This window comes from Rhinopithecus roxellana, chromosome 13, assembly GCF_007565055.1.
Source record: "Rhinopithecus roxellana isolate Shanxi Qingling chromosome 13, ASM756505v1, whole genome shotgun sequence".
NCBI lineage: Eukaryota > Metazoa > Chordata > Mammalia > Primates > Cercopithecidae > Rhinopithecus > Rhinopithecus roxellana.
In genome coordinates this window covers 18,373,260-18,395,564 of record NC_044561.1, presented here as the reverse complement: position 1 = coordinate 18,395,564, position 22,305 = coordinate 18,373,260, and the positions used below count along the sequence as shown (strand labels likewise).

General features: G+C 46.1%; 1 protein-coding gene across 3 annotated transcripts in view; it reads right to left on the bottom strand.

Annotated features, from left to right (window-relative positions):
• The window catches only part of DRG1 (developmentally regulated GTP binding protein 1), a 37,367-nt gene extending 17,190 nt beyond the window's left edge, over positions 1-20,177 (bottom strand). The window contains exons 1-5 of one of the 3 annotated variants that reach the window (XM_030914637.1): positions 19,991-20,164; positions 18,973-19,096; positions 16,223-16,398; positions 7,054-7,123; positions 5,936-6,064 (exon numbers count right to left, since the gene is read on the bottom strand). In XM_030914637.1, the coding sequence (XP_030770497.1) occupies positions 5,936-6,064; positions 7,054-7,123; positions 16,223-16,398; positions 18,973-19,096; positions 19,991-20,032 (541 nt within the window). In that variant the 5' untranslated portion in view covers positions 20,033-20,164. Of the gene's footprint in view, positions 1-5,935; positions 6,065-7,053; positions 7,124-16,222; positions 16,399-18,972; positions 19,097-19,990 lie in introns of all 3 variants that reach the window. The other 2 variants (XM_030914638.1, XM_010360680.1) reach the window with 2 other exon arrangements.
• Between the last annotated feature and the right edge of the window lie 2,128 nt (positions 20,178-22,305).

The following is a 22,305-nucleotide window of genomic DNA, read 5'->3' as shown; positions in this document are numbered from 1 at the left end:
GTAGACTTTTTTTTTTTTTTTTTTTTTTGAGACAGAGTTTCACTCTTGTTGCCCAGACTGGAGTGCAATGGTGAGACCTCGGCTCACCACAACCTCCACCTCCTGGGTTTAAGCAATTCTCCTGATCCAGCCTCCTAAGTAGCTGGGATTATAGGCATGGGCCACCACTCCCAGCTAATTTTGTATTTTTAGTAGAGACAGGGTTTCTCCAGGTTGGTCAGGCTAGTCTCAAACTTTCAACCTCAGGTGATCCGACCGCCTCAGCCTCCCAAAGTGCTGGGACTACACGCATGTGCCACCATGCCCAGCCTGATTTTATTTATTATTTTTTAGATAGAGTCTTGCTCTGTCACGCAGGCTGGAATGCAATGGCGTGATCTCGGCTCACTGCAACCTCCACCACCCAGGTTCAAGCTATTCTCCTGCCTCAGCCTCCCAAGTAGCTGGGACTACAGGCATGCATCACCATGCCTGGCTACTTTTTGTATTTTTAGTACAGAGAGGGTTTCACCATGTTGGCCAGGCTGGTCTCAAACTCCTGACCTCAAGTGATCCACCCGCCTCAGCCTCCCAGAGTGCTGCAATTATAGGCGTGAGCCACCACGCCTGGCCATGATTTTATTTTTATTATTATTTTTTGACACGGAGCCTTGCTCTGTTGCCAGGCTGGAGTGCAGTGGCGCGATCTCTCGGCTCACTGCAACCTCCGCCTCCCAGGTTTAAGCGATTCTCCTACCTCGGCCTCTCGAGCAGCTGGGACTACAGGCATACACCACCACACCCAGCTAATTTTTGTATTTTTAGTAGAGAGACGGGGTTTCATCATGTTGGCCAGGATGGTCTCGATCTCCTGACCTGGTGATCCACCCGCCTCAGCCTCCCAAAGTGCTGGGATTACAGGTGTTTGAGTCACCACGTCTGACCTTATTATTACTATTATTATTATTATTTGAGACAGGGTCTCTGTTTGTTGCCCAGGCTACAGTGCAGTGCCATGATCACGGCTCACTTGCAGCTTGACCTCCTGGGCTCAAGAGAGCCTCCCACCTCAGCCTCCCAAACAGCTGGGACTACAGGAACACACCACCACATCCAGCTATTTTTTTTTTTTTTTTTTTGAGACAGAGTCTTGCTGTCACCAGGCTGGAGTGCAATGGTGCGATCTCGGCTCACTGCAACCTCTGCCGTCCAGATTCAAGCAGTTCTCCTGCCTCAGCCTCCCAAGTAGCTGGGATTACAGGCACACGCCACCATGCCCAGCTAATTTTTATATTTTTAATAAAAATAGTGGGGTTTCACCATGTTGGCCAGGATGCTCTCGATCTCTTCACCTCGTGATCCGCCTGCCTCGGCCTCCCAAAGTGCTAGAATTACAGACTGTGGAATTACAGTGCTGGAATTACAGACTGTGAGCCACCGCGCACGGACGGCCAGTGATATCTTAAGCCCAGTGACTGAAGTGATAGAAAAGAGGTCAGAGAGACAGCCAGGGGACAGGTCATTTACGGTAAAGACTTTGGGTCTCATCCCAAATAATACGGGAAAACATCAGAACATACAGCCAAGAAATGACATGATCTGACTTCTTTTTGTTTGCTTTCTTTGAGACAGAGTCTCACTCTGTCACACAGGCTGGAGTGCAGTGGCATCATCTCACCTGACTACAACCTCCGCCTCCCAGGTTCAAGTGATCCTCCCATTTCAGCCTCCCAAGTAGCTAATTTTTGTATTTTTAGTAGAGATGGGGTTTCACCATGTTGGCGAGGATAATCTGGAACTCCTGGCCTCAAGTCATCTGCCTGCCTCAGCCTCCCAAAGTGCTGGGATTACAGTCATGAGCCATTATGCCTAGACTGATCTGACTTCTTATACACAATCATTCTAGCTGTAGTGAGAAGATACTACAGAGCAGCAGGATAGCAGCAGGAAGGCCAGTGATGGGGCTATAATGCTAGAGACAAGGCATCACGAAGGAAGTGACAATATAGGTGAAGAGTTTGGAGTCACTACAAATCAAAGGGGAAAAAAATAGAAGGTGTTGGGGAAAGTGGCCCATTATACAGAAAAAATTAAAATTGGATACCCTTCTAATATCAGATATAAGAGTAGTCTCCAGGTAAATAAAGGACCCAAAAGTAGAGAAAAAACAGGAGACTATATCTAAGACCTAAGGAATGATAAGGACTTCTTAAATAAAACTTTAAAAGCACAAACCATAAGAAAAAATAAACAGTAGGCCAGGTGCTCACACCTGTAATCCCAGCACTTTGGGAGACTGAGGCAGGCGGATCACTTGAGGTCAGGAGTTCGAGACAAGCCTAACCAACATGGTGAAACCCTGTTTCTATTAAAAATACAAAAAAATTAGCCGGGCGTGGTGGCACACACCTGTGATCCCAGCTACAAATAAAGAGTAGATTCTAACAAAATTAAGGGTTTTTATTCAACAAATACCACCTTGGACAAAATGAATGGGAGAAGATATTTATAATGTGTAAAGCAGTTTCTGTAATAACGAAAATATTCTGCATCTGTACTGTCCAATACAGTAGTTACTAGTCACGTGTAGCTAATAAGCACATAAAATGTGGCTTACATAATTGAGGAACTAAATTTTAAATTTTATTTAATTGTAATTAAGTTTTAGTCACATGTAACTAGTAGATATCATATTAGACAAAGAATTTAAGAGAAGTTCTTGAAAAACAGTAACACAACAATCACTGCCTGGGCAATATATCGAGATTCTACCTCTAAAAAAGTAAAAATCAAAAAAAAAAAACAAGAAAAATTTTTAAAAAAAAGTAAAAATCAATTAGCCTGGCACGGTGGTGCATGCCAGTAGTCCCAGCTACTCAGGAAGCTGAGGAGAGAGAGAACCTCTCGAGCTCAGGGTTTTCGAGACCATCCTGAACAACATAGTGAGACTGTCTCTCAAAAAGTAAAAAATTAGCCGGGCATGATGGTACATTCTGCCTATAGTCCTAGCTACTCAAGAGGCTGAGGAGGAAGGATCGCCTGATCCCAGGAGATTGAGGCTGCAGTGAGCTGTGATCATGCCACTGTACTCCAGCCTGGTCAAGAGAGCAAGACCGTCTCTTAAAAAGAAAAAAAGAAAGAAAAGAAAATGTGCCATGAACTGAAAAGTATGATTAACTCCATCCTTTGGTAGAGTTTCCTCCTTAGCATAGTAGCCAGGAAGTCAGTCACATAACTCAATGTTTTTCACTTAAGGATGAAAAAGGGGGGAAAAAAGAGTGGCTGGCCTCTAGATATATTTCAAAGGTAAAACAACTGGATATAATGACGTAGTAGATGTGGGGGATGAAAGGGAAAAAAAGATTCGACCTAAAAGTTCTGAAGGATAAATTTGCCTTTATCAATGTCTTTTTGTTTTTTAATTTTTAAATTTACTTTCATTTTTTAATAGAGATTAGGTATTACTATGTTGCCCAGGCTGGTCTCAAACTCTTGAGCTCAAGTGATCGCCCCGCCTGAGCTAAGATCAAGAATGTAATCTTATATAAGTTAAGTTTGAGACACCTAATTAGACATCCAAGCGGAGATATGTTGGCAGCTGGTCTGCAGTCATCAGAAGGCAAAATACTGCCACACATTTCATAATCATTAGAATATAGATCCAGACATTTAAAACCAAAGAACTAGATGAAATAACCCTCATTCGGCATAGACAGAGCAGAGACAGAGAAGAAAAGAATCTCCAAGATTAGGCATTGCGGCAATCCACATTTAGAGGGCTTGATGATGGGGCAGATCAAGCAAAGGAGACCAGGAAGAAGCACTGGTGTCAGAGATCAGGTAAAGCAAATACTTCAAGGAAGGAGTGATCAACTGTGTTACTCTCTTTAGAAAGATGTGGACAATAAACTGGGCATCAGGTTTAACAATGGGTAAGTCATATGTGTCCTTGTTAAGAATAGTCAGGAGTCGGGAGGGCCCGGTGGCTCATGCCTGTAATCCCAGCACTTTGGGAGGCCAAGGTGGGTGGATCACCTGAGGTCAGGAGTTCAAGACCAGCCTGGCCAACGTGGTGAAACCCCATCTCTACTAAAAATACAAAAATTAGCCAGGAGCGGTGGCAGGTGCCTATAATTCCAGCTACTCAGCAGGCTGAGGCAGGAGAATCACTTGAACTCAGGAGGCAGAGGTTGCACTGAGCCGAGATCGTGCCATTGCACTCCAGCCTGGGCAACACAGTGGGACTCCATCTCCAAAAAAAAAAAAAAAAAAAGCCGGGCGCGGTGGCTCAAGCCTGTAATCCCAGCACTTTGGGAGGCCGAGACGGGCGGATCACGAGGTCAGGAGATCGAGACCATCCTGGCTAACACGGTGAAACCCCGTCTCTACTAAAAAATACAAAAAACTAGCCAGGCGAGGTGGCGGGCGCCTGTAGTCCCAGCTACTCGGAGGCTGAGGCAGGAGAATGGCATAAACCCGGGAGGCGGAGCTTGCAGCGAGCTGAGAACCGGCCACTGCACTCCAGCCCGGGCAACAGAGCGAGACACCGTCTCAAAAAAAAAAAAGCAAATACAATACACAAGAGTCTGAGAAAACAATGCATCCACAAAACAAGAACAAGATGCTAAAAAAAAAAAAAAAAAAGGAAAAATCAGAAGACAGAAACAAAGTCTTAGAAATTAAAAACAATACTACGGCAGAAATACACTCAATAGCAGGATTAGAAGATAATGCTGAGAAAATCACTTAAAGAAAAAATTAAGAGACAAAAGATAATTTTAAAAAATTACAAGGGCCAAGTGCAGTGGGTCACACCTGTAATCCCAACACTTTGGGAGGCCAAGGCAGAAGGATCACTTGAGCCCAGGGGCTCAAGACCAGCCTGGGCAAGACAGCAAGACCCCTACAAAAAATTTTTTAAAATTTAGCCCAGCGCGGTGTTGCATGTCTGTAGTCCTAGCTACTCAGAAAGCTGACATGGGAAGACTGCTTGAGCCTAGGAGTTCACAGTTATGGTGAGCTACATACGATCAGGCTGCTGCACTCAAGCCTAGGTGACAGAGTGAGACTCTGTCTTTATAAAACAAGAAAGTTAAGAAAATTATAAACCCAGAAATCTAGCATTCTATTAGCAGTCCTTCCATAAATAAGGAACTCAGAGGAAATTCAAAGAAAACAGGAAAATTTCCAATAAAATGGAAGATATGAGTAGTCATGCTGAAAGAGTCTACCACACCAGGAAAGGGAGATGGAAATTAAGAAGAAAAAAAAAAAAAAGGCAGCCCAGGAAACATGGCAAAACTCTCTCTCTACTAAAAATACAAAAAAATTAGCCAGGTATGGTGGCACGCACCTGTAGTCCCTGCTACTCAGGAGGCTGAGGTGGATCACCTGAGTCCAGGGAGTTGAGGCTCCAGTGAGCCGAGATTCCACCACTGCACTCCAGGCTAGGTAATGGGAGTGAGAGTGAGACCCTGTTCCAACAACAACAAAAAAAAGAAAGGCTCCACCAAATATCCAGCAAGATAAATTAAAGAAAAGAAAGAGAGGGCCAGGTGTGGTGGGTCACGCCTGTAATCCCAGCACTTTGGGAGGCCGAGGCAGGCAGATCACAGCATCAGGAGATCGAGACCATCCTGGCTAACATGGTGAAACCCCATCTCTACTAAAAATACAAAAAATAGCTGGGCTTGGTGGTGCCTCAGCCTCCCTAGTAGCTGGGACTACAGGTGCCTGCCACCACACCGGCTAATTTTTTTGTAGCTACTTGAACTACTTGAAGTAGCTTTTAAGATCTTCCAGTGAGGGGGAAAAAGTTGGTGATTTATCAAAAAACAAAAAAAAAGTTCTAACTATTGGACTCAACAGCAACAGTAGACGCTATAAGAGTGTTCTTCAAATTTCTGAGGGAAAATGACTTCTAATTTATATATCTATGAATAGCAAAATTAATGACCCCAGTACAAGGGTAAAATAAAAATAATCTTCAAACATGAAAGGACAGCACTCTGGGAAACCAAGGCAGGCAGATCACTTGAGCTCAGGAATTTGAGACCAGCCTGGGCAACATGGTGAAACTCCGTCTCTACAAAAAAAAAAAAGAAAGAAAAAAAAATTAGCCAGGCATAGTGGCACACCCCTGTAATCCCTGCTACCTGGAAGGCTGAGATGGGAGGATTCCTTGAACCCAGGAGGCAGAGGTTGCAGTGAGCCAGGATTGTCCCACTGTACTCCAGCCTAGATGACAGAGTGAGCCACTGTCCCCCTCCAAAAAAAAAAAAAAAAGAGAAGACAGAAAAATTTACCTGTATCATTCATCCTCTCTGGGGAAGTTATTAAAGAATGTGTTGGCCGGGCGCGGTGGCTCAAGCCTGTAATCCCAGCACTTTGGGAGGCCGAGACGGGCGGATCACAAGGTCAGGAGATCGAGACCATCCTGGCTAACACAGTGAAACCCCGTCTCTACTAAAAATACAAAAAACTAGCCGGGCGAGGTGGCGGGCGCCTGTAGTCCCAGCTACTCGGGAGGCTGAGGCAGGAGAATGGCGTGAACCCGGGAGGCGGAGCTTGCAGTGAGCTGAGATCTGGCCACTGCACTCCAGCCCGGGTGACAGAGCAAGACTCCGTCTCAAAAAAAAAAAAAAAAAAAAAAAAAAAAAAAAAAAAAAAAAAAAAAAAAGAATGTGTTTCAGCAAAACATCCAAAAAAGTAAACATTGCCTCTAGGAAATAGAAGATCCCACACAAGAGAAGAACAGAAGATCTCAATATGACGGCCATATAAAACGTCTAAAGCTGCATTGTCCAATACAGACTCCACTAGCTCCTTAATTGTACTAGGCACATTTCAAGAGCTCTATACCCATACATGCCTAGGAGCTACAATGTTGGACAGCACAGATTCAGAACACTGCTAACGTTGCAGCTGAGGTCCCTTCAAGTTTCACCTCTAATGAGAAGTCAGGTGAAACTATGCCCTTCACTGTGGTATAACCTCAAGCCTAGTAGTCCTTGACTAAAGGAACAGTATCAGAGAAGGGAATGATATCCCAGGATGGTGGCAAGTGCCACTCACCTGCAATGACTTGACGACCTCTACCTTTCCCATCCTTGGCACCTTCAATGATACCTGGGAGATCCAGGAGCTGCAAGATTAAGAATGGTGGAAGAGGATGAAAGAAAAAATTAGTTATACATTTGAAAATATCAAACAGAATTTCTCAAGTACCTATAATTTATCAGACCCCAAATCCAATCTTCCTTATAAGTGAGTGTGTGACTATTACTTTTTTTTTTTTTTTTTTTTGAGACAGAGTCTCGCTTTATTGCCCAGGCTGGAGTGCAGTGGCGCGATCTCGGCTCACTGCAAGCTCCACCTCCACGCCATTCTCCTGCCTCAGCCTCCCCGAGTAGCTGGGACTACAGGCACCCACCACTACGCCCGGCTAATTTTTTTGTATTTTTAGTAGAGACGGCGTTTCACTGTGTTAGCCAGGATGGTCTTGATCTCCTGACCTTGTGATCCTCCCGCCTCGGCCTCCCAAAGTGCTAGGATTACAGGCGTGAGCCACTGCGCCTGGCCATGAATATTACTTTTAATAAGCATCTACTAAATGTCAGCTACAGGCTTTTTTTTTTTCTGGGAGATGAGTTTCATGCTTTTTACCCAGGTTGGAGTGCAACGGCACAATTTCGGCTCACTGTAACCTTTGCCTCTTGGGTTCAAGCAATTCTCTCCTGCCTCAGCCTACCAAGTAGCTGGGATTACAGGCACCCGCCACCATGCCCAGCAAACTTTTGTGTATTTTTAGTACGGATGGTTTCACCATGTTGGCCAGGCAGGTGTCGGTGTCGAACTCCTGACCTCAGGTGATCTGCCTGCCTCAGCCTCCCAAAGTGTTGGAATTACAGGCTTGAGCCACCATGCCCAGCCTATAGGCGTTTTTTGTTTTCTGTTTTGGGAGACACAGTCTCACTCTGTTGCCCAGGCTGGAGTGCAGTGGCACCACCTCCGCTCACTGAAACCTCCACCTCCCGGGTTCAAGCAATTCTTCTGCCTCAAACTCCTGTGTAGCTGGGGACTACAGGTGCACGCCACCACGCCTGGTTAATTTTTGTATTTTTAGTAGGGACGGGGTTTCACCATATTGGCCAGGCTGGTCTCAAACTCCTGAGCTCGTGATCTGCCCGCCTCGACCTCCCAAAGTGCTGGGATTACAGGCATGAGCCACCGCGCCCAGGCCAGGTTTTTTATGTACTTTACCTAGTTGAAAATGCATAACAACTCTGTGAGATAAGGATACTAGCTGAAGTTCACAGCGGGTAAGTGACTTGTCCAAAGTCATAGTCCTAATAGGTTATAACCCATGTTTTCTAGCCAAAATCTATTATTCTACATTAACTTTTTTAAAAGACAGAGTCTCACTCTGCCACCCTGGCTGGAGTGCAGTGGCACGATCTCGGCTCACTACAACCTCTGCCTCCCAGGTTCTAGCAATTCTCCTGTCTCAGCCTCCAGAGTAGCTGAGACTACAGGGCACACACCGCCACACCCGGCTAATTTTTTGTATTTTAGTAGAGACAGGGTTTCAATGTGTTGCCCAGGCTGGTCTCCAACTCCTGAGCTCAGGAAATCCACCCACCTCAGCCTCGCAAAGTACTAGGATTACAGGAGTGAGCCACCATTACCAGCCAATTCTACATTAATATTTTTCAGTGTTTCCCTACTTTTCAGAAGGCTGAGCCTCCATATAAATTCCTTACAGCAGGTATCAGCTCAATCTTGATATTTATATATGATATATATTGAGATTTCTGCAAATCCTCAACTTACAAAAATTTCTATAGCTGTTCTTAAGCAGGAAAGCATAACTGAATCACCTGGAAAAACTTAAAAAGTAGAGAGCTGAAACCCATCCCTGCAGATTCCGATTTGAAGGGCCAAACTAGGGTTCAGATATGGATCTGTACTTCAAAAAGCTTCACAAGTGACTCTGATGTGTGCCCCAATAAAAAATGATTGCTCAGGCTGGGCCCAGTAACTCACACCTATAATTCCACAGCACTTTCCTAGAGGCCGAAGCAGGCAGATCGCTTGAGCTCAGGAGTTCGAGACCATCCTGGCCAACATGGTGAAACCTCGTCTGTACAAAAAATACAAAAGTTAGCTGGGTATGGTGGCACATGCCTGTAATCCCAGCTACTCTGGAGGCTGAGGCACAAGAATGACTTGAACCCGAGAGGTGAAGGTTGCAGTGAGCCGAGATTATGCCACTGCACTCCAGCCTGGGCAACACAGTAAGACTCTGTCTCAAAAAATAATAAAAATAAATAAATTTTAAAATATTTTAAAAAGATAAAAATGACTGCTCAACTGCCCAGAAAATGCAGTAACGTAAAAACTTCACAGAAGTCAGTGTACCTAATGATGTGACTGAAAAAAACCAACCCCACGGCACATGTGATTCAAATTTACATCTCAGCAAAATTATAAACTATTAACTTGACTGCCCTTAAGAATCAGTCAAGGCCGGGCACGGTGGCTCAAGCCTGTAATCCCAGCACTTTGGGAGGCCGAGGCGGGTGGATCACGAGGTCAGGAGATCAAGACCCTCCTGGCTAACACGGTGAAACCCCGTCTCTACTAAAAATACAAAAAAAAACTAGCCGGGCGAGGTGGCGGGCGCCTGTAGTCCCAGCTACTCGGAGGCTGAGGCGGGAGAATGGCGGGAACCCGGGAGGCGGAGCTTGCAGTGAGCCGAGATGGCACCACTGCACTCCAGCCTGGGCAACACAGTGAGACTCCGTCTCAAAAAAAAAAAAAGAATCAGTCAAAACAGTTAAAACAAACATAAAATCTAAAAATACCAAGGTCTACCATATGGCCAATAGTGAATTATGCCGGGCGCGGTGGCTCAAGCCTGTAATTCCAGCACTTTGGGAGGCCGAGACAGGCGGATCACGAGGTTAGGAGTTCGAGACCATCCTGGCTAACACGGTGAAACCCCGTCTCTACTAAAAAATACAAAAAGCTAGCCGGGCGAGGTGGCGGGCGCCTATAGTCCCAGCTGCTCGGGAGGCTGAGGCAGGAGAATGGCGTGAACCCGGGAGGCGGAGCTTGCAGTGAGCTGAGATCCGGCCACTGCACTCCAGCCCGGGTGACAGCGAGACTCTGTCTCAAAAAAAAAAAAAAAAAAATAGTGAATTATACACACAAATGAACTGAAAACAGAGATGCAGCTTATTAAAACATCACTTAAAATATCTTTGTTTTTTTTTGAGAATGAGTCTCGCTCTACCACCCAGGCTGGAATGCAGTGGTGCAATCTTGGCTCACTATAACCTCCACCTCCCAGGTTCAAGCGATGCTCGTGCTTCAGCCTCCTGAGTAGCTGGGATTACAGGTGCTCACCACAATGCCCCACCAATTTTTTTATGTATTTTTAGTACAGACAAGGTTTCAGCATGTTGGCCAGGCTGGTCTCGAACTCCTGACCTCAAGTGATCTGCCCGCGTCAGCCTCCCAAAATGCTGGGATTAGAGGCATGAGCCACAGTGTCCGGCCTTGTTTTGTAACAGGTATTCTCAGCCGGGCATGGTGGCTCAAGCCTATAATCCCAGCACTTTGGGAGGCCAACGTGAGCGGATCACCTGAGGTCAAGAGTTTGAGGCCAGCTTGGCCAACATGGTGAAACCCCATCTCTACTAAAAATACACAAAAAAATTAGCGGGGCGTGGTGGCGGGCACCTGTAATCCCAGCAACTCGAGAGGCTGAGGCAGGAGAATTGCTTGAACTCGGGAGGTGGAGGTTGCAGTGAGCCAAGACAACACCACTGCACTCCAGCCTGGGCGATGCGGCGAGACTCCCCTTTATTTCTTTCTTTTCTTTTTTTTTTTTCTTTTTTCTTTTGAGATACACTCTCGCTCCATCGCCTAGGCTAGAGTGCAGTGGTGTTATCTCGGCTAACTGCAACCTCCACCTCTCGGGTTCAAGCAATTCTCCTGCCTCAGTCTCCCAAGTAGCTGGAATTACAGATGCCTGCCACCACGCCCCACTACTTTATTTGTGCATTTTTAGTAGAGACAGGGTTTCACCATGTTGGCCAACCTGGTCTCGAACTCCTGACCTCAGGTGATCCGCTCACCTTGGCCTCCCAAAGTACTGGGATTACAGGCTTGAGTCACCATGACTGGCCAAAAGATAATTTAAATCAGATATGCTTTGCTCTAAGAATATAAGAAATTACAGAAATATACTTTGCATTAAATAAACTACAATGAAAACTGATTTAGGAGGTGCTAGACAGTTCAACTTCTCCATTCAAGAACCTACTCAAAAAAAAAAAAAAAAAAGAAAAGAAAAGAAAAAATAAAAACAAAAGAACATACTCAGGCCCAGCACAGTGGCTCACGCCTATAACCCCAGCACCTCAGGAGGCTGAGGCAGCTGGACTGCTTGTGTATAGGAGTTCGAGACCAGCCTGGGCAACATATTGAGACTCTGTCTCTATAAAAAAATAAAAAATTTGTCAGGCATGGTGGCGCATGCCTATAGTCCCAGCTACTTGGAAGGCTAAGATGGAAGGATCACTTGAGCCCGGGAGGTCGAGGCTACAGTGAGCCATGATCGTGCCCATGCCACTGCACTCAGCCTGGGTGACAGTGTGAGGGAGAATTACCATGAGGCAAGAAGTACAATAATAACTGTTACAGACAAGACCCACAGATGGATGCTACAATGGGCAGGCAAAAGTTTGAGGAAAAACAGGATTTGCATCTTCTTGAAGTATCTCCCCTAAAATATATATTAACTGTCCAAAAAAAGGGAACTTTAGAGAAACCCTATAGACACAACCATAACCAACTGATAGAGGACAATATCACCAAAATAAAAATTAGCCAGGCATGGTGCCACATACCTATAGTCCTAGCTACTCAGGAGGCTGAGGCAGGAGAATCACTTGAACCCAGGAGTTCAAGTGGAGGTGGAGGTTGCAGTGAACCGAGGTTGTGCCACTGCACTCCAGCTTGGGCAACACAGTGAGACTTCATCTCAAAAAAAAAAAAAAGAAAAAGAAAAAGAAAAGGCCAGGCACGGTTGCTCACACCTATAATCCCAGCACTTTAGGAGGCCGAGGCGAGTGGATTACCTGAGGTCAGAAGTTCGAGACTAGCCTGACCAACATGGTGAAACCCCGTCTCTACTAAAAATACAAAAATTAGCTGGGCATAGTGGTGGGCACCTGTAATCCCAGCTACTCGAGAGGCCGAGACAGGAGAATCGCTTGAACCCGGAAGGCGGAGATTGTAGTGAGCCAAGATCGCACCACTGCACTCCAGCCTGGGCAACAGAGTGAGACTCCGTCTCAAATAAAAAAATAAATAATGCCCCCCCACAACACACACACACACACACACACACACACACACACACACACAACAGTATGAGAACTGATATTAGCGAGAATTCAAATAATCTACATAAATAATCTAAAACTTGTTAAAACTGGAATATGACTATAACCTCAAAGAGATCATCTGAAAGAGAGAATAAATAAACTGAGGGAAAAAGTGCAAGGGCTTTCTAACGGTGGCAGCTGAACACAGGCAGAAAATTCATTAAGGCCCAGACAGGTGCGGTGGCTCAAGTCTATAGTCCCAGAACTTTGAGAGGCCGAGGCACACAGATCACGAGGTCAGGAGTTCAAGACCAGTCTGGCCAATACGGTGAAACCCCATCTCTACTGAAAATACAAAAATTAGCCAGGTGTGGAGGCATGTGCATGTAATCCCAGCTACTCGGGAGGCTGAGGCACAAGAATCACTTAAATTCTGGAGGCGGAAGTTGCAGTGAGCCGAATCACGCCACTGCATTCCAGCCTGGGCGATACAGCAAGACTCCGTCTCTTAAAAAAAAAAAAGAGGCCGGGCATGGTAGCTCACACCTGTAATCCCAGCACTTTGGGAGGCCAAGGCAGGCAGATCACGAGGTCAAGAGATCGAGACCATCCTGGCTAACAGTGAAACTCTGTCTCTACTAAAAATACAAAAAAATTAGCCAGGCGTGGTGACGGGCGCCTGTAGTCCCAGCTACTCAGGAGGCTGAGGCAGGAGAATGGCGTGAGCCCAGGAGGCGGAGCTTGCAGTGAGCTGAGATTGCACCACTGCACTCCAGCCTGGGCGACAGAGCAAGACTCCTTCTCAGAAAAAAAAAAAAAAAAAAAGGCAATTTACTAAGGCCTTTACAAAAGTAAAGGCAACCTAAATTTAGCTTTTCTTCAGAGGAAAATATTTTAAAAGTTAGGTTTAAGAATTTAAATGTATCAACTAATGATTCAACATTCAATAACAACATTCAATAAAACAGTCAATGCCTAATAAGCAACATTCAATAAACAGTCAAGGCCTTTATATATCTGAATTTCATGTTACAACCAACCAAAATCTAAGAAAAACATATTTATTTAAATCATGGGGCCGGGTGCAGTGGCTCATGCCTGTAATCACCATTTTGGGAGGCCAAGGTGGGCAGATCACTTGAGGTCAGGAGTTCAAAACCAGCCTGGCAAACATGGTGAAACTCCGTTTCTACTAAAAACACAAAAAAATTAGCTGGGTGTGATGGCGTGTGGCTGAAATCCCAGCTACTCAGCAGGCTGAGGCAGGAGAATTGCTTGAACCCAGGAGGCGGAGGTTGCAGTGAGCCAAGACCATGCCACTGCACTCCAGCTTGGAAGACAAAGCAAGATGCTGGTCTCCAAAAAAAAAAAAAAAATGGAATTACAGAATTTTAAGGAATTGAACATTAAACTACTTCAAACTCCAATGCCTTTAGAAGTTAAAGCAGGCAAGGCCAGGCAAGGTGGCTCACGCCTGTAATCCCAGCACTTTGGGAGGCTGAGGCGGGCAGATCACAAGGTCAGGAGATCGAGACCACCCTGGCTAACACGGTGAAACCCATCTCTACTAAAAATACAAAAAAATTAACCGTGCGTGGTGGAGGACACCTGTAGTCCCAGCTACTCGGGAGCCTGAGGAAGGAGAATGGCATGATCCCAGGAGGCAGAGGTTGCAGTGAGCTGAGATCGTGCCACTGTACTCCAGCCTGGGCAACAGAGCGAGACTTTGTCTCAAAAAAAAAGAAAGAAGTTAAAGCAGGCAACTTAAATACACAAATCAACTATGCATAGTGCAAAAGGAGTTCTAGAGACTTTAGCAAGGTAAAACCTAAGTCCCATAGTTTTCAAAGCACTGTACACCCACTCTGTAGGCCAATATCTGCCTATGTGATACATCAGTCTTCTTTACAACATCTGTGGTGAGTGGTGGTTCACCCATTACTTGGACTTCTTCACACATAGTAATTCATTAAATAAGAGGTACCACTCCATTTTTAGGCACCTTTACTGTTAAAGACCTTCCTTACACAAAAAAAAGAAACAAAAGGCTGGGCGCGGTGGCTCAAGCCTGTAATCCCAGCACTTTGGGAGGCCGAGACGGGCGGATCACAAGGTCAGGAGATCGAGACCATCCTGGCTAATACGGTGAAACCCCGTCTCTACTAAAGAATACAAAAAAAAACTAGCCGGGCGATGAGGCGGGCGCCTGTAGTCCCAGCTACTTGGGAGGCGGAGGCAGGAGAATGGCGTGAACCTGGGAGGCGGAGCTTGCAGTGAGCTGAGATCCGGCCACCGCACTCCAGCCTGGGCGACAGAGCCAGACTCCGTCTCAAAAAAAAAAAAAAAAAAAAAAGAAACAAAAATAAAACTCCCTCTTTAAGTGGGTCTAATTCTGTATTCTTCCCCCACCAAGTCAGATAACGAGTCCTATCCCATGAAACAGCTTTTTAGGGAACATCCTGGGCAATCAACTTAATCCAGTTAAGATTAAGGACACCTGGCTGGGCGTGGTGGCTCATGCCTGTAATCCCAGCACTTTGGGAGGCTGAGGCAGGAGGATCACAAGGTCAGGAGCTCGAGACCAGCCTGCCCATATGGTGAAACCCCATCTCTACAAAAAAAAAAAAAAAAAATACAAAAATTAGCCGGGTGTGGGAGTGCGTGCCTGTAGTCCCAGCTTACTCGGGAGGCTGAAGCAGGAGAATTGCTGGAACCCAGGAGGTGGAGGGTGCAGTGAGCCGAGATTGTGCCACTGCATTCCAGCCTGGGAGATAGAGTGAGACTCTGTCTCCAAAAAAAAAAAAGATTAAGGATATCTACTAGTATGCTTATATAACTTAGTTTCTGGAGAAAGCCAAAAGAGGAGGAGAAACAGAGGCAGAGGACAAAGGGAGGAAAGAGAGCACCACGTAAAAAAAAAGCTGGGGGACTCTAAGCTCAGAAGAGACTGAAAGAATGAAGGTTTTCTGGGAAAGAGAAGCAGAGGAGTTAAACAACTCTATTTTGAAATACTCAAAAGTCCTGAGAGAGGTGTCAATAGCACCCCACACACACACACAAAAAAGTCATTATTTTGAGCTGCCAAAATTGTGACTCTCAACAAGACTCTGAAACCAGCTAGAATCAAGCCATGGTCCAGAGTCTAGATACGTCCACACTGCTTCATTCTTGTCATATGCATTTGGACATAGGATCCCAAAAAGGGACATGTGTCTCTGCATGGACATCTGACCAGCTGTAAAAAAAGACCATTAAAAATACAACCAGGGGGTCAGGCGCAGTGGCTCACACCTGTAATCCCACACTTTGGGAGGCCAACGTGGGTGGATCACAAGGTCAGGGGTTCGAGACCAGCCTGATCAGCATGGTGAAACCCCATCTCTACTAAAAATATAAAAAATTAGCCGGGCATGGTGGTGCTCACCTGTAGTACCAGCCCCCACCCTCAAGTGAAAAAGTAGTTCAAGTGATTCTCCTGCCTCAGCCTCCTGAGTTGCTGGGATTACAGGCATGTGCCACCACGCCTGGCTAATTTTATATTTTTAGTAGAGACGGGATTTCTCCATGTTGGCCAGGCTGGTCTCAAACTCCCGACCTCAGGTGATCTGCCTGCCTTGGCCTCCCAAAGTGCTGGGATTACAGGCGTGAGCCACTGTGTCCAGCCCTTTCTCTGCATTTTCACATGCACTATCCCATTTTATTAAGGTACTGTTCTATTTCCCCTACCAGGTAGTAAGTGCCTGGTAGATCAAAGATCAGGCCTGGCATACGGTGAGCTCCCAATAAAGTTCTTCCTAAATGAAGAATAGATATCTTTCCCTCCTTAGTCTGCAGGCTTGACTTACCTGGATCTTGGCACCTTTGTATCTGATGACACCAGGCACAGTGGTCAGAGTAGTGAATTCATAGGCTGCCACCTCAGAATATACCCCTGCCAGGTTACTAAGCAGTGTTGACTTCCCCACAGATGGAAAACCAACAAATCCAATTCGAGCATCACCTGTCTTGGCCACATCAAAACCTAAAACATCAATGAATACCAAAAAGAGAAGAGTTATCCCCAGGAGTGTTACGACTCACATAATTTCTTTCATATATTTTACTGCCTATCCCTCTATTTACTGCCTATCCCTCTAGGCACTATTTCTCAAACTTTTTATGGTTTACCTTTAAAGGAGAACTCAAGCACACAAAACTTAAGGGCACAGCAATTCACAAAATTCAATGCAGTGTTTGATATTAAAAAAACTGTATTCAGGCCAGGAGCGGTGGCTCACGCTTGTAATCCCAGCACTTTGGGAGGCCGAGGTGGGCGAATCACGAGGTCAGGAGATCCAGACCATCCTGGCTAACACGGTGAAACCCCATCTCTACTAAAAAATACAAAAAAGTAGCCGGGCGTGGTGGCGGGTGCCTGTAGTCCTAGCTACTTGGGAGGCTGAGGCAGGAGAATGGCGTGAACCTGGGAGGAAGAGCTTGCAGTGAGCGGAGATCAGCCGCTACACTCCAGCCTGGGCGCCAGAGCGAGACTTCACCTCAGAACAAACAAACAAACAAAAAAACTATTCAAAACAGTCAGGCACAGTGGCACACATCTATAGTCCTTGCTATTCCAGAGGCTGAGGCAGGAGGACCTCTTGAGCCCAGGAATTCAGGTTAAGCCTGAGCAACATGGCAAAACCTTGTCTCTACAAAAAATACAAAAATTAGCCAGGCATAGTGGTGTACGCCTGTAGGTACTCAGCTACTTGAGAGGCTGAGGTGGGAGGATCACTTCAGCCCAGGAGGTTGAGGCTGCAGTGAGCTGTGATCATACCACTGTACTCCAGCCTGGACAACAGAGCAATACCCGGTCTCCGAAAAAAAAAAAAAAAAAAGGTACAGTTCAAACATATGTATGAAAAATGATCCAAAAATAGGGTTGTTAGCTACTCTACCTATGATGTAGCCCTGCTCTGCCTATGGAGCAGCCACCCTTTTATAACTAAAATAAACAAATTAATTAATTAAAAAGTTTTGTTTTTGTTTTTTTGTCTTACAAATTCTGTAAATTGCATGACTGACTGGGTTTTTCTTTTCTTTTTTTTTTTTTACAATGGCTGCAAACAAGTTCAGAATCAAATTTGTGACCCTTCTCTACCAGGTGCACAGATCTTACACCATTCCTTTTAGTCCTAAATCTTATCTCTCTTGGCTTCAACTTATTTTTCCTACATTTTCCCTTTGCATCAATTTCCTTACTTATTTTTAATCTTGTTGATGATATTGATTTACATATTTCTGTAAGCCAATGTAAATCTACTTTGGTTTTCTTTTTTTTTTTTGTGAGACAGAGTCTAGCTCTGTCATCCAGGCTGGAGTACATGATCTCGGCTCACAGCAAATTCTACCTCCCAGGTTCAAGTGATTCTCCTGCCTCAGCCTCCTGAGTAGCTGGGATTACAGGTGCGTGCTATCACACCCAGCTAATTTTTGTATTTTTAGCAGAGATGGGGTTTCACCATGTTGGTCAGGCTGGTCTCAAACTCCTGACCTGTAATCCACCCACCTCGGCCTCCCGAAGTGCTGGGATTACAGGAGTGAGCCACCACGCCCGGCCCTACTTTGGTTTTCTTAAGATGAGATCTAACTCTATCACCCAGGATGGAGTACAGTGGCGCCATCACAACTCACTGCAGCCTCAACCTCCTGGGTTCAAGCAGTCCTCCCAACTCAGCCTCCCAAGTAGCTGAGACCACAGACATGTACCACTATGCTAGGATAATTTTTTATATTTTGTACATCTTCTTTCATACCTATGCCTCATTTGTAAGCCCGCAGAGACAGGGATTTGCTGGTTCCGAACTCCTGGCCTCACGCAATCCTCCTGCCTCAGCCTCCCAAAGTGCTGAGATTACAAGAGTGAGCCACTGCAACCAGCACATGTAAATCATTTTGTATCAGGGCAGGATATAAATAAAACTACAGTACACTTAGACAATATCCATTTGCCTCTGAAACCGGCAGAATAAAAATAAACACGGTTCAAGAATTCATACTTAGAAAATATAAATCTACTTTAGTAGAACATCTTATTTTTCTCTTTTTAAAAAACTTTTTTTTTTGGCTGGGCACAGTGGCGCACGCCTGTAATCCCAGCACTTTGGGAGGCCGAGGTGGGTGGATCACCTGAGGTCAGGAGTTTGAGACCAACCTGACCAACATGAAGAAACCCCGTCTCCACTAAAAAAAACAAAAATTAGCTGGGTATGGTAGTGCATGCCTGTAATCCCAGCTACTCGGGAGGCTGACGCAGGACAATCACTTGAAACCAGGAGGCGGAGGTTGCGGTGAGCTGAGATCTCGCCATTGTAATCCAGCCTGGGCAGTAAGAGCGAAACTCCATCTCAAAAAAAGAGATGGGGGTCTATACTGATCAGGCTGGTCTTGAACTCCTGGTCTCAAGTAATCCTCCTATCTCAGCCTCCCAGTGTGCTAGGATTGCAGGCATTGAGGCACTGCACTGGGCCATCTTTAGTTATTTTTAAACCACATGTATGTACTATTTTGACAAAAATTATACCCAAAAGTATATATCCTGAAGAAAAGCACAAACCTTCTCCTGGACCCCCACCACCACCACCCTTTGGAGTAATGAGTTCTCGACGAAGCTTAGCAAGACGAGCCTTAAGCAGCCCCAGGTGGTGTGCTGTGGCCTTGTTCTTTTGAGTCCGAGCCATCTAAAAGGGAGGAATCACAGCCATAAATTAGAAGCAGTGAACGCTTCCCCCAGCTTTGAGAGAATCATTTTTTTCCCCAAGTTTTGTTAGCATACCCATTTTACAGGCTTTAAAAGAGTAAAAAATCCATTCTCTCCCCCATTCAGCTTATTTCCCTCACTACAAAGCAAAGTAAGGCCCAAAAAGGAGAGACGATTAAGGTCATTCCAATTAGTGCCCCCGACTAGACTAAAACCCATCTGCGGGTTCCTTTTCTACTGTTTGTAGCTGTTAGGACCCATGTGACACTGGGACACCACTTTCCTAACTGTAAAGCGCTCTGAGGGCCGCAGGCAATGGAATCACACATTATCCAGGCGGAATAAACTGCTCCCACACAGATGTCATTTTACTTCCAGATCAGATTACTGGGAGCAAATACTCTGAATCAGGGAGTCATTAGGGTAGAGACTGGGGAAAAGGGGGAATAAGGGGACGGAGCGAAGGATGATAACGAAAGATCCTTAAGTATCTGACCAAGTCAGAGATGGAATAAGGGACAGGATTCAGTGTTGCTCAGAGAAAAAAAAGAAAAACAGAAAAATACAACAGAACAGGAGCCAAACACTGGGAGGGGGTACACACCAAGGGCCTAAGGTGCAGGGGTGCGGAACGCGGGCCCGGGCAAAGGGGAGTCCGGGAGCGTGGGCGCGGGACGAGGGGAAAACGGGCCCTGACTGAGGAGAGTTGGGGACTCCAAGTTGTGGCGGAGGGCAGTCGGAACACGGGCCTGGCTGACAGAAGTCGCGGAATCTAGGCCCGGTCCTGACGCGGCTCAAGGGAGAACAGGAAGGAGCGACGCCACCGAAGAAGGGATGCTCAGACTAAGAGTGAGGCGCCAGCTGCGTCCATTACCTCGGCTTCTATCTCCGCGATCTTAGCTAAGGTGCTGCTCATCGTGGCGAGTACCCTGTGGCCTCCACACTGTCTCCTTTCACACACCCGCTGCCAAACTGCCACCGCCACCAGGCGCTACTGCAGTACGCAGGCGCGGTACTTTCGCATTCTCGCGAGAGAGTTCCGCGTAGGGGTCACCACGAGTGATGTAGCGCGGAGTTGTCTCCTCCCCCTCAGCCAACCCCGCCCCGTCCCGCGAGCCAGTGCGGTGTCATAGAGCCCGCGGGAGCGGGGGCCAGAGAGGCCACCCCGGTCTGGGCCTCCCCGAGCGCGCCGAGGGTCGCGCGCAGCTCGGCCCCGCCCAGCAGGACCCGCTCCCCGCCGCACTGCATGGTGCTGAAGGCTTCAGTGCTGGAGACCCCAGGGCGTGGTGCAAAGCCGATTCATACTCCGCACCCCTGTTCCTCGCCAGCATCTGCGGGTCCTGGGTCCCCATTTTCACAGGTGGGGTGACACCCCGACTGCCTCCATGGTCTTGCGAGAGCGTAGAGACCCATCTTCAGCCTGTCTCACCCCCTTTGAAAAAGAAGATGCCCCCTTTCTATCATTCAAAATTATTTTTAGGTTAGTTTTGTTTACTCCGAACCCCGAGTAGAGCACATGGGGAGCCCACAGTAAGTGCATTCTTGAATGGATAATTCCCAGAGAACTGCTGCTTGCAACATAGCTTGTAATACCAAAAAATTGAAATCTATATTAACACCCATCTGTAGGAAAATGGACAAATGAATAATGCCTCCATCCGGTTTTCGAAGTACGATTACAGCCGTTAAAACGTAGATCTGTGGTCTGACTGGATATCCAGGACATGTTAAACGGGAAAACAACTAGCAGAACGGCACCTATGTAGTGATATCATTTATGTTATTTTTAAAATTAAATGTACATTTATATAGGTGTACATGTATGAACGTGCATTGTTTAAAGGCCTAAACAGAAAAATACATCAGAAGCTGTTAACAGTGGGATGGGATACGAGAAAAGTGCCTTTCACATTTTATTCCACAGAATTTTGAAGTTAAATTTTTACAAGATGAATGTATCCATGTATTACTTGTGTAATAATAAAATTTAACATTTCAAAAGACTCCTCTTCCCCGTGTCTTATGAGGAGGAAGCCAGGACATCCAGGAACTGTGTGGTGGTTTTGAAAGCGGTTTGCCTCAGGATCAATGGGTTGTTTTGATTGATTGATTATTCCAGTGGGAGTCGACAGGCCAGGCTTAACCCACAGGGCTGGCCTCCACCCAGCACTGGGAGGGAAGTTTAATTTAGTTAAATATGTAAACAAGAACTATTCTAACTTCCCAGAGACAAAAAAGGTAGGTTTTCTCGTGCATAAAGAGGGAGAAACAGAAAGGAAATCTTTTACAGAAGGTCCCCAAAGGGTCAAAGAGAGTTTCTTCTTTCTTTTCTTTAACCTCAGCCTTTTTCATAAATAAATTAAGGGATGATGAGGTAATTAGATCCCACACCATTAGCAATGGAGGAGGGAAGATGAGGAGGTCCAGCTGGAATGGGACATAATCAAAGATCAATCTTAAAAGAAAGATAAAATCAAATCAGCAGGCCTATCCTACCTTGAAGTACTTAAGGAATTAATTGGCTGACAATATCAAGGGCATCACTGCTCTGTGAGTAGGTGCTCCTTAGCAAATCTGTTATATGAGGCCTACAGATAAGCACTTACTGCTCAAAGACATCCTAGGACCCACCTTGGGGCCCTGAACTGTCAATAGGCACCAAAGAGTAATACTCATTTTCCCCAGAGTCCTGGGTGGCCATCCTATTCATGCAATGATTATTTGCGGTGCTCCAACTGCTGCCTGGCACTGTGACAACACTGGGGACAGAGCAGAGAGTGAATCAGATATGCTCCTGCACATAAGAAGTATCCAGGCCGGGCGAGGTGGCTCATGCCTATAATTCCAGCACTTTGGCAGGCCAAGGCAGGTGGTGGATCACAAGGTCAGGAGATCGAGACCATCCTGGCTAATACGGTGAAACCCTGCGTCTACTAAAAATACAAAAAATTAGCCGGGTATGATGGCGTCCGCCTGTAGTCCCAGTTACTCGGGAGGCTGAGGCAGGAAAATCACTTGAACCCGGGAGGCGGAGTTTGCAGTGAACCAAGATTGCGCCACTGCACTCCAGCCTGGCAACAGAGCAAGACTCAGTCTAAAAAAGAGAAAAAAAAAAAAATCCAGGCTGGGGCTGGGCGTGGTGGCTCACGCCTATAATCCCAGCACTTTGGGAGGCCGAGGTGGGTGGAT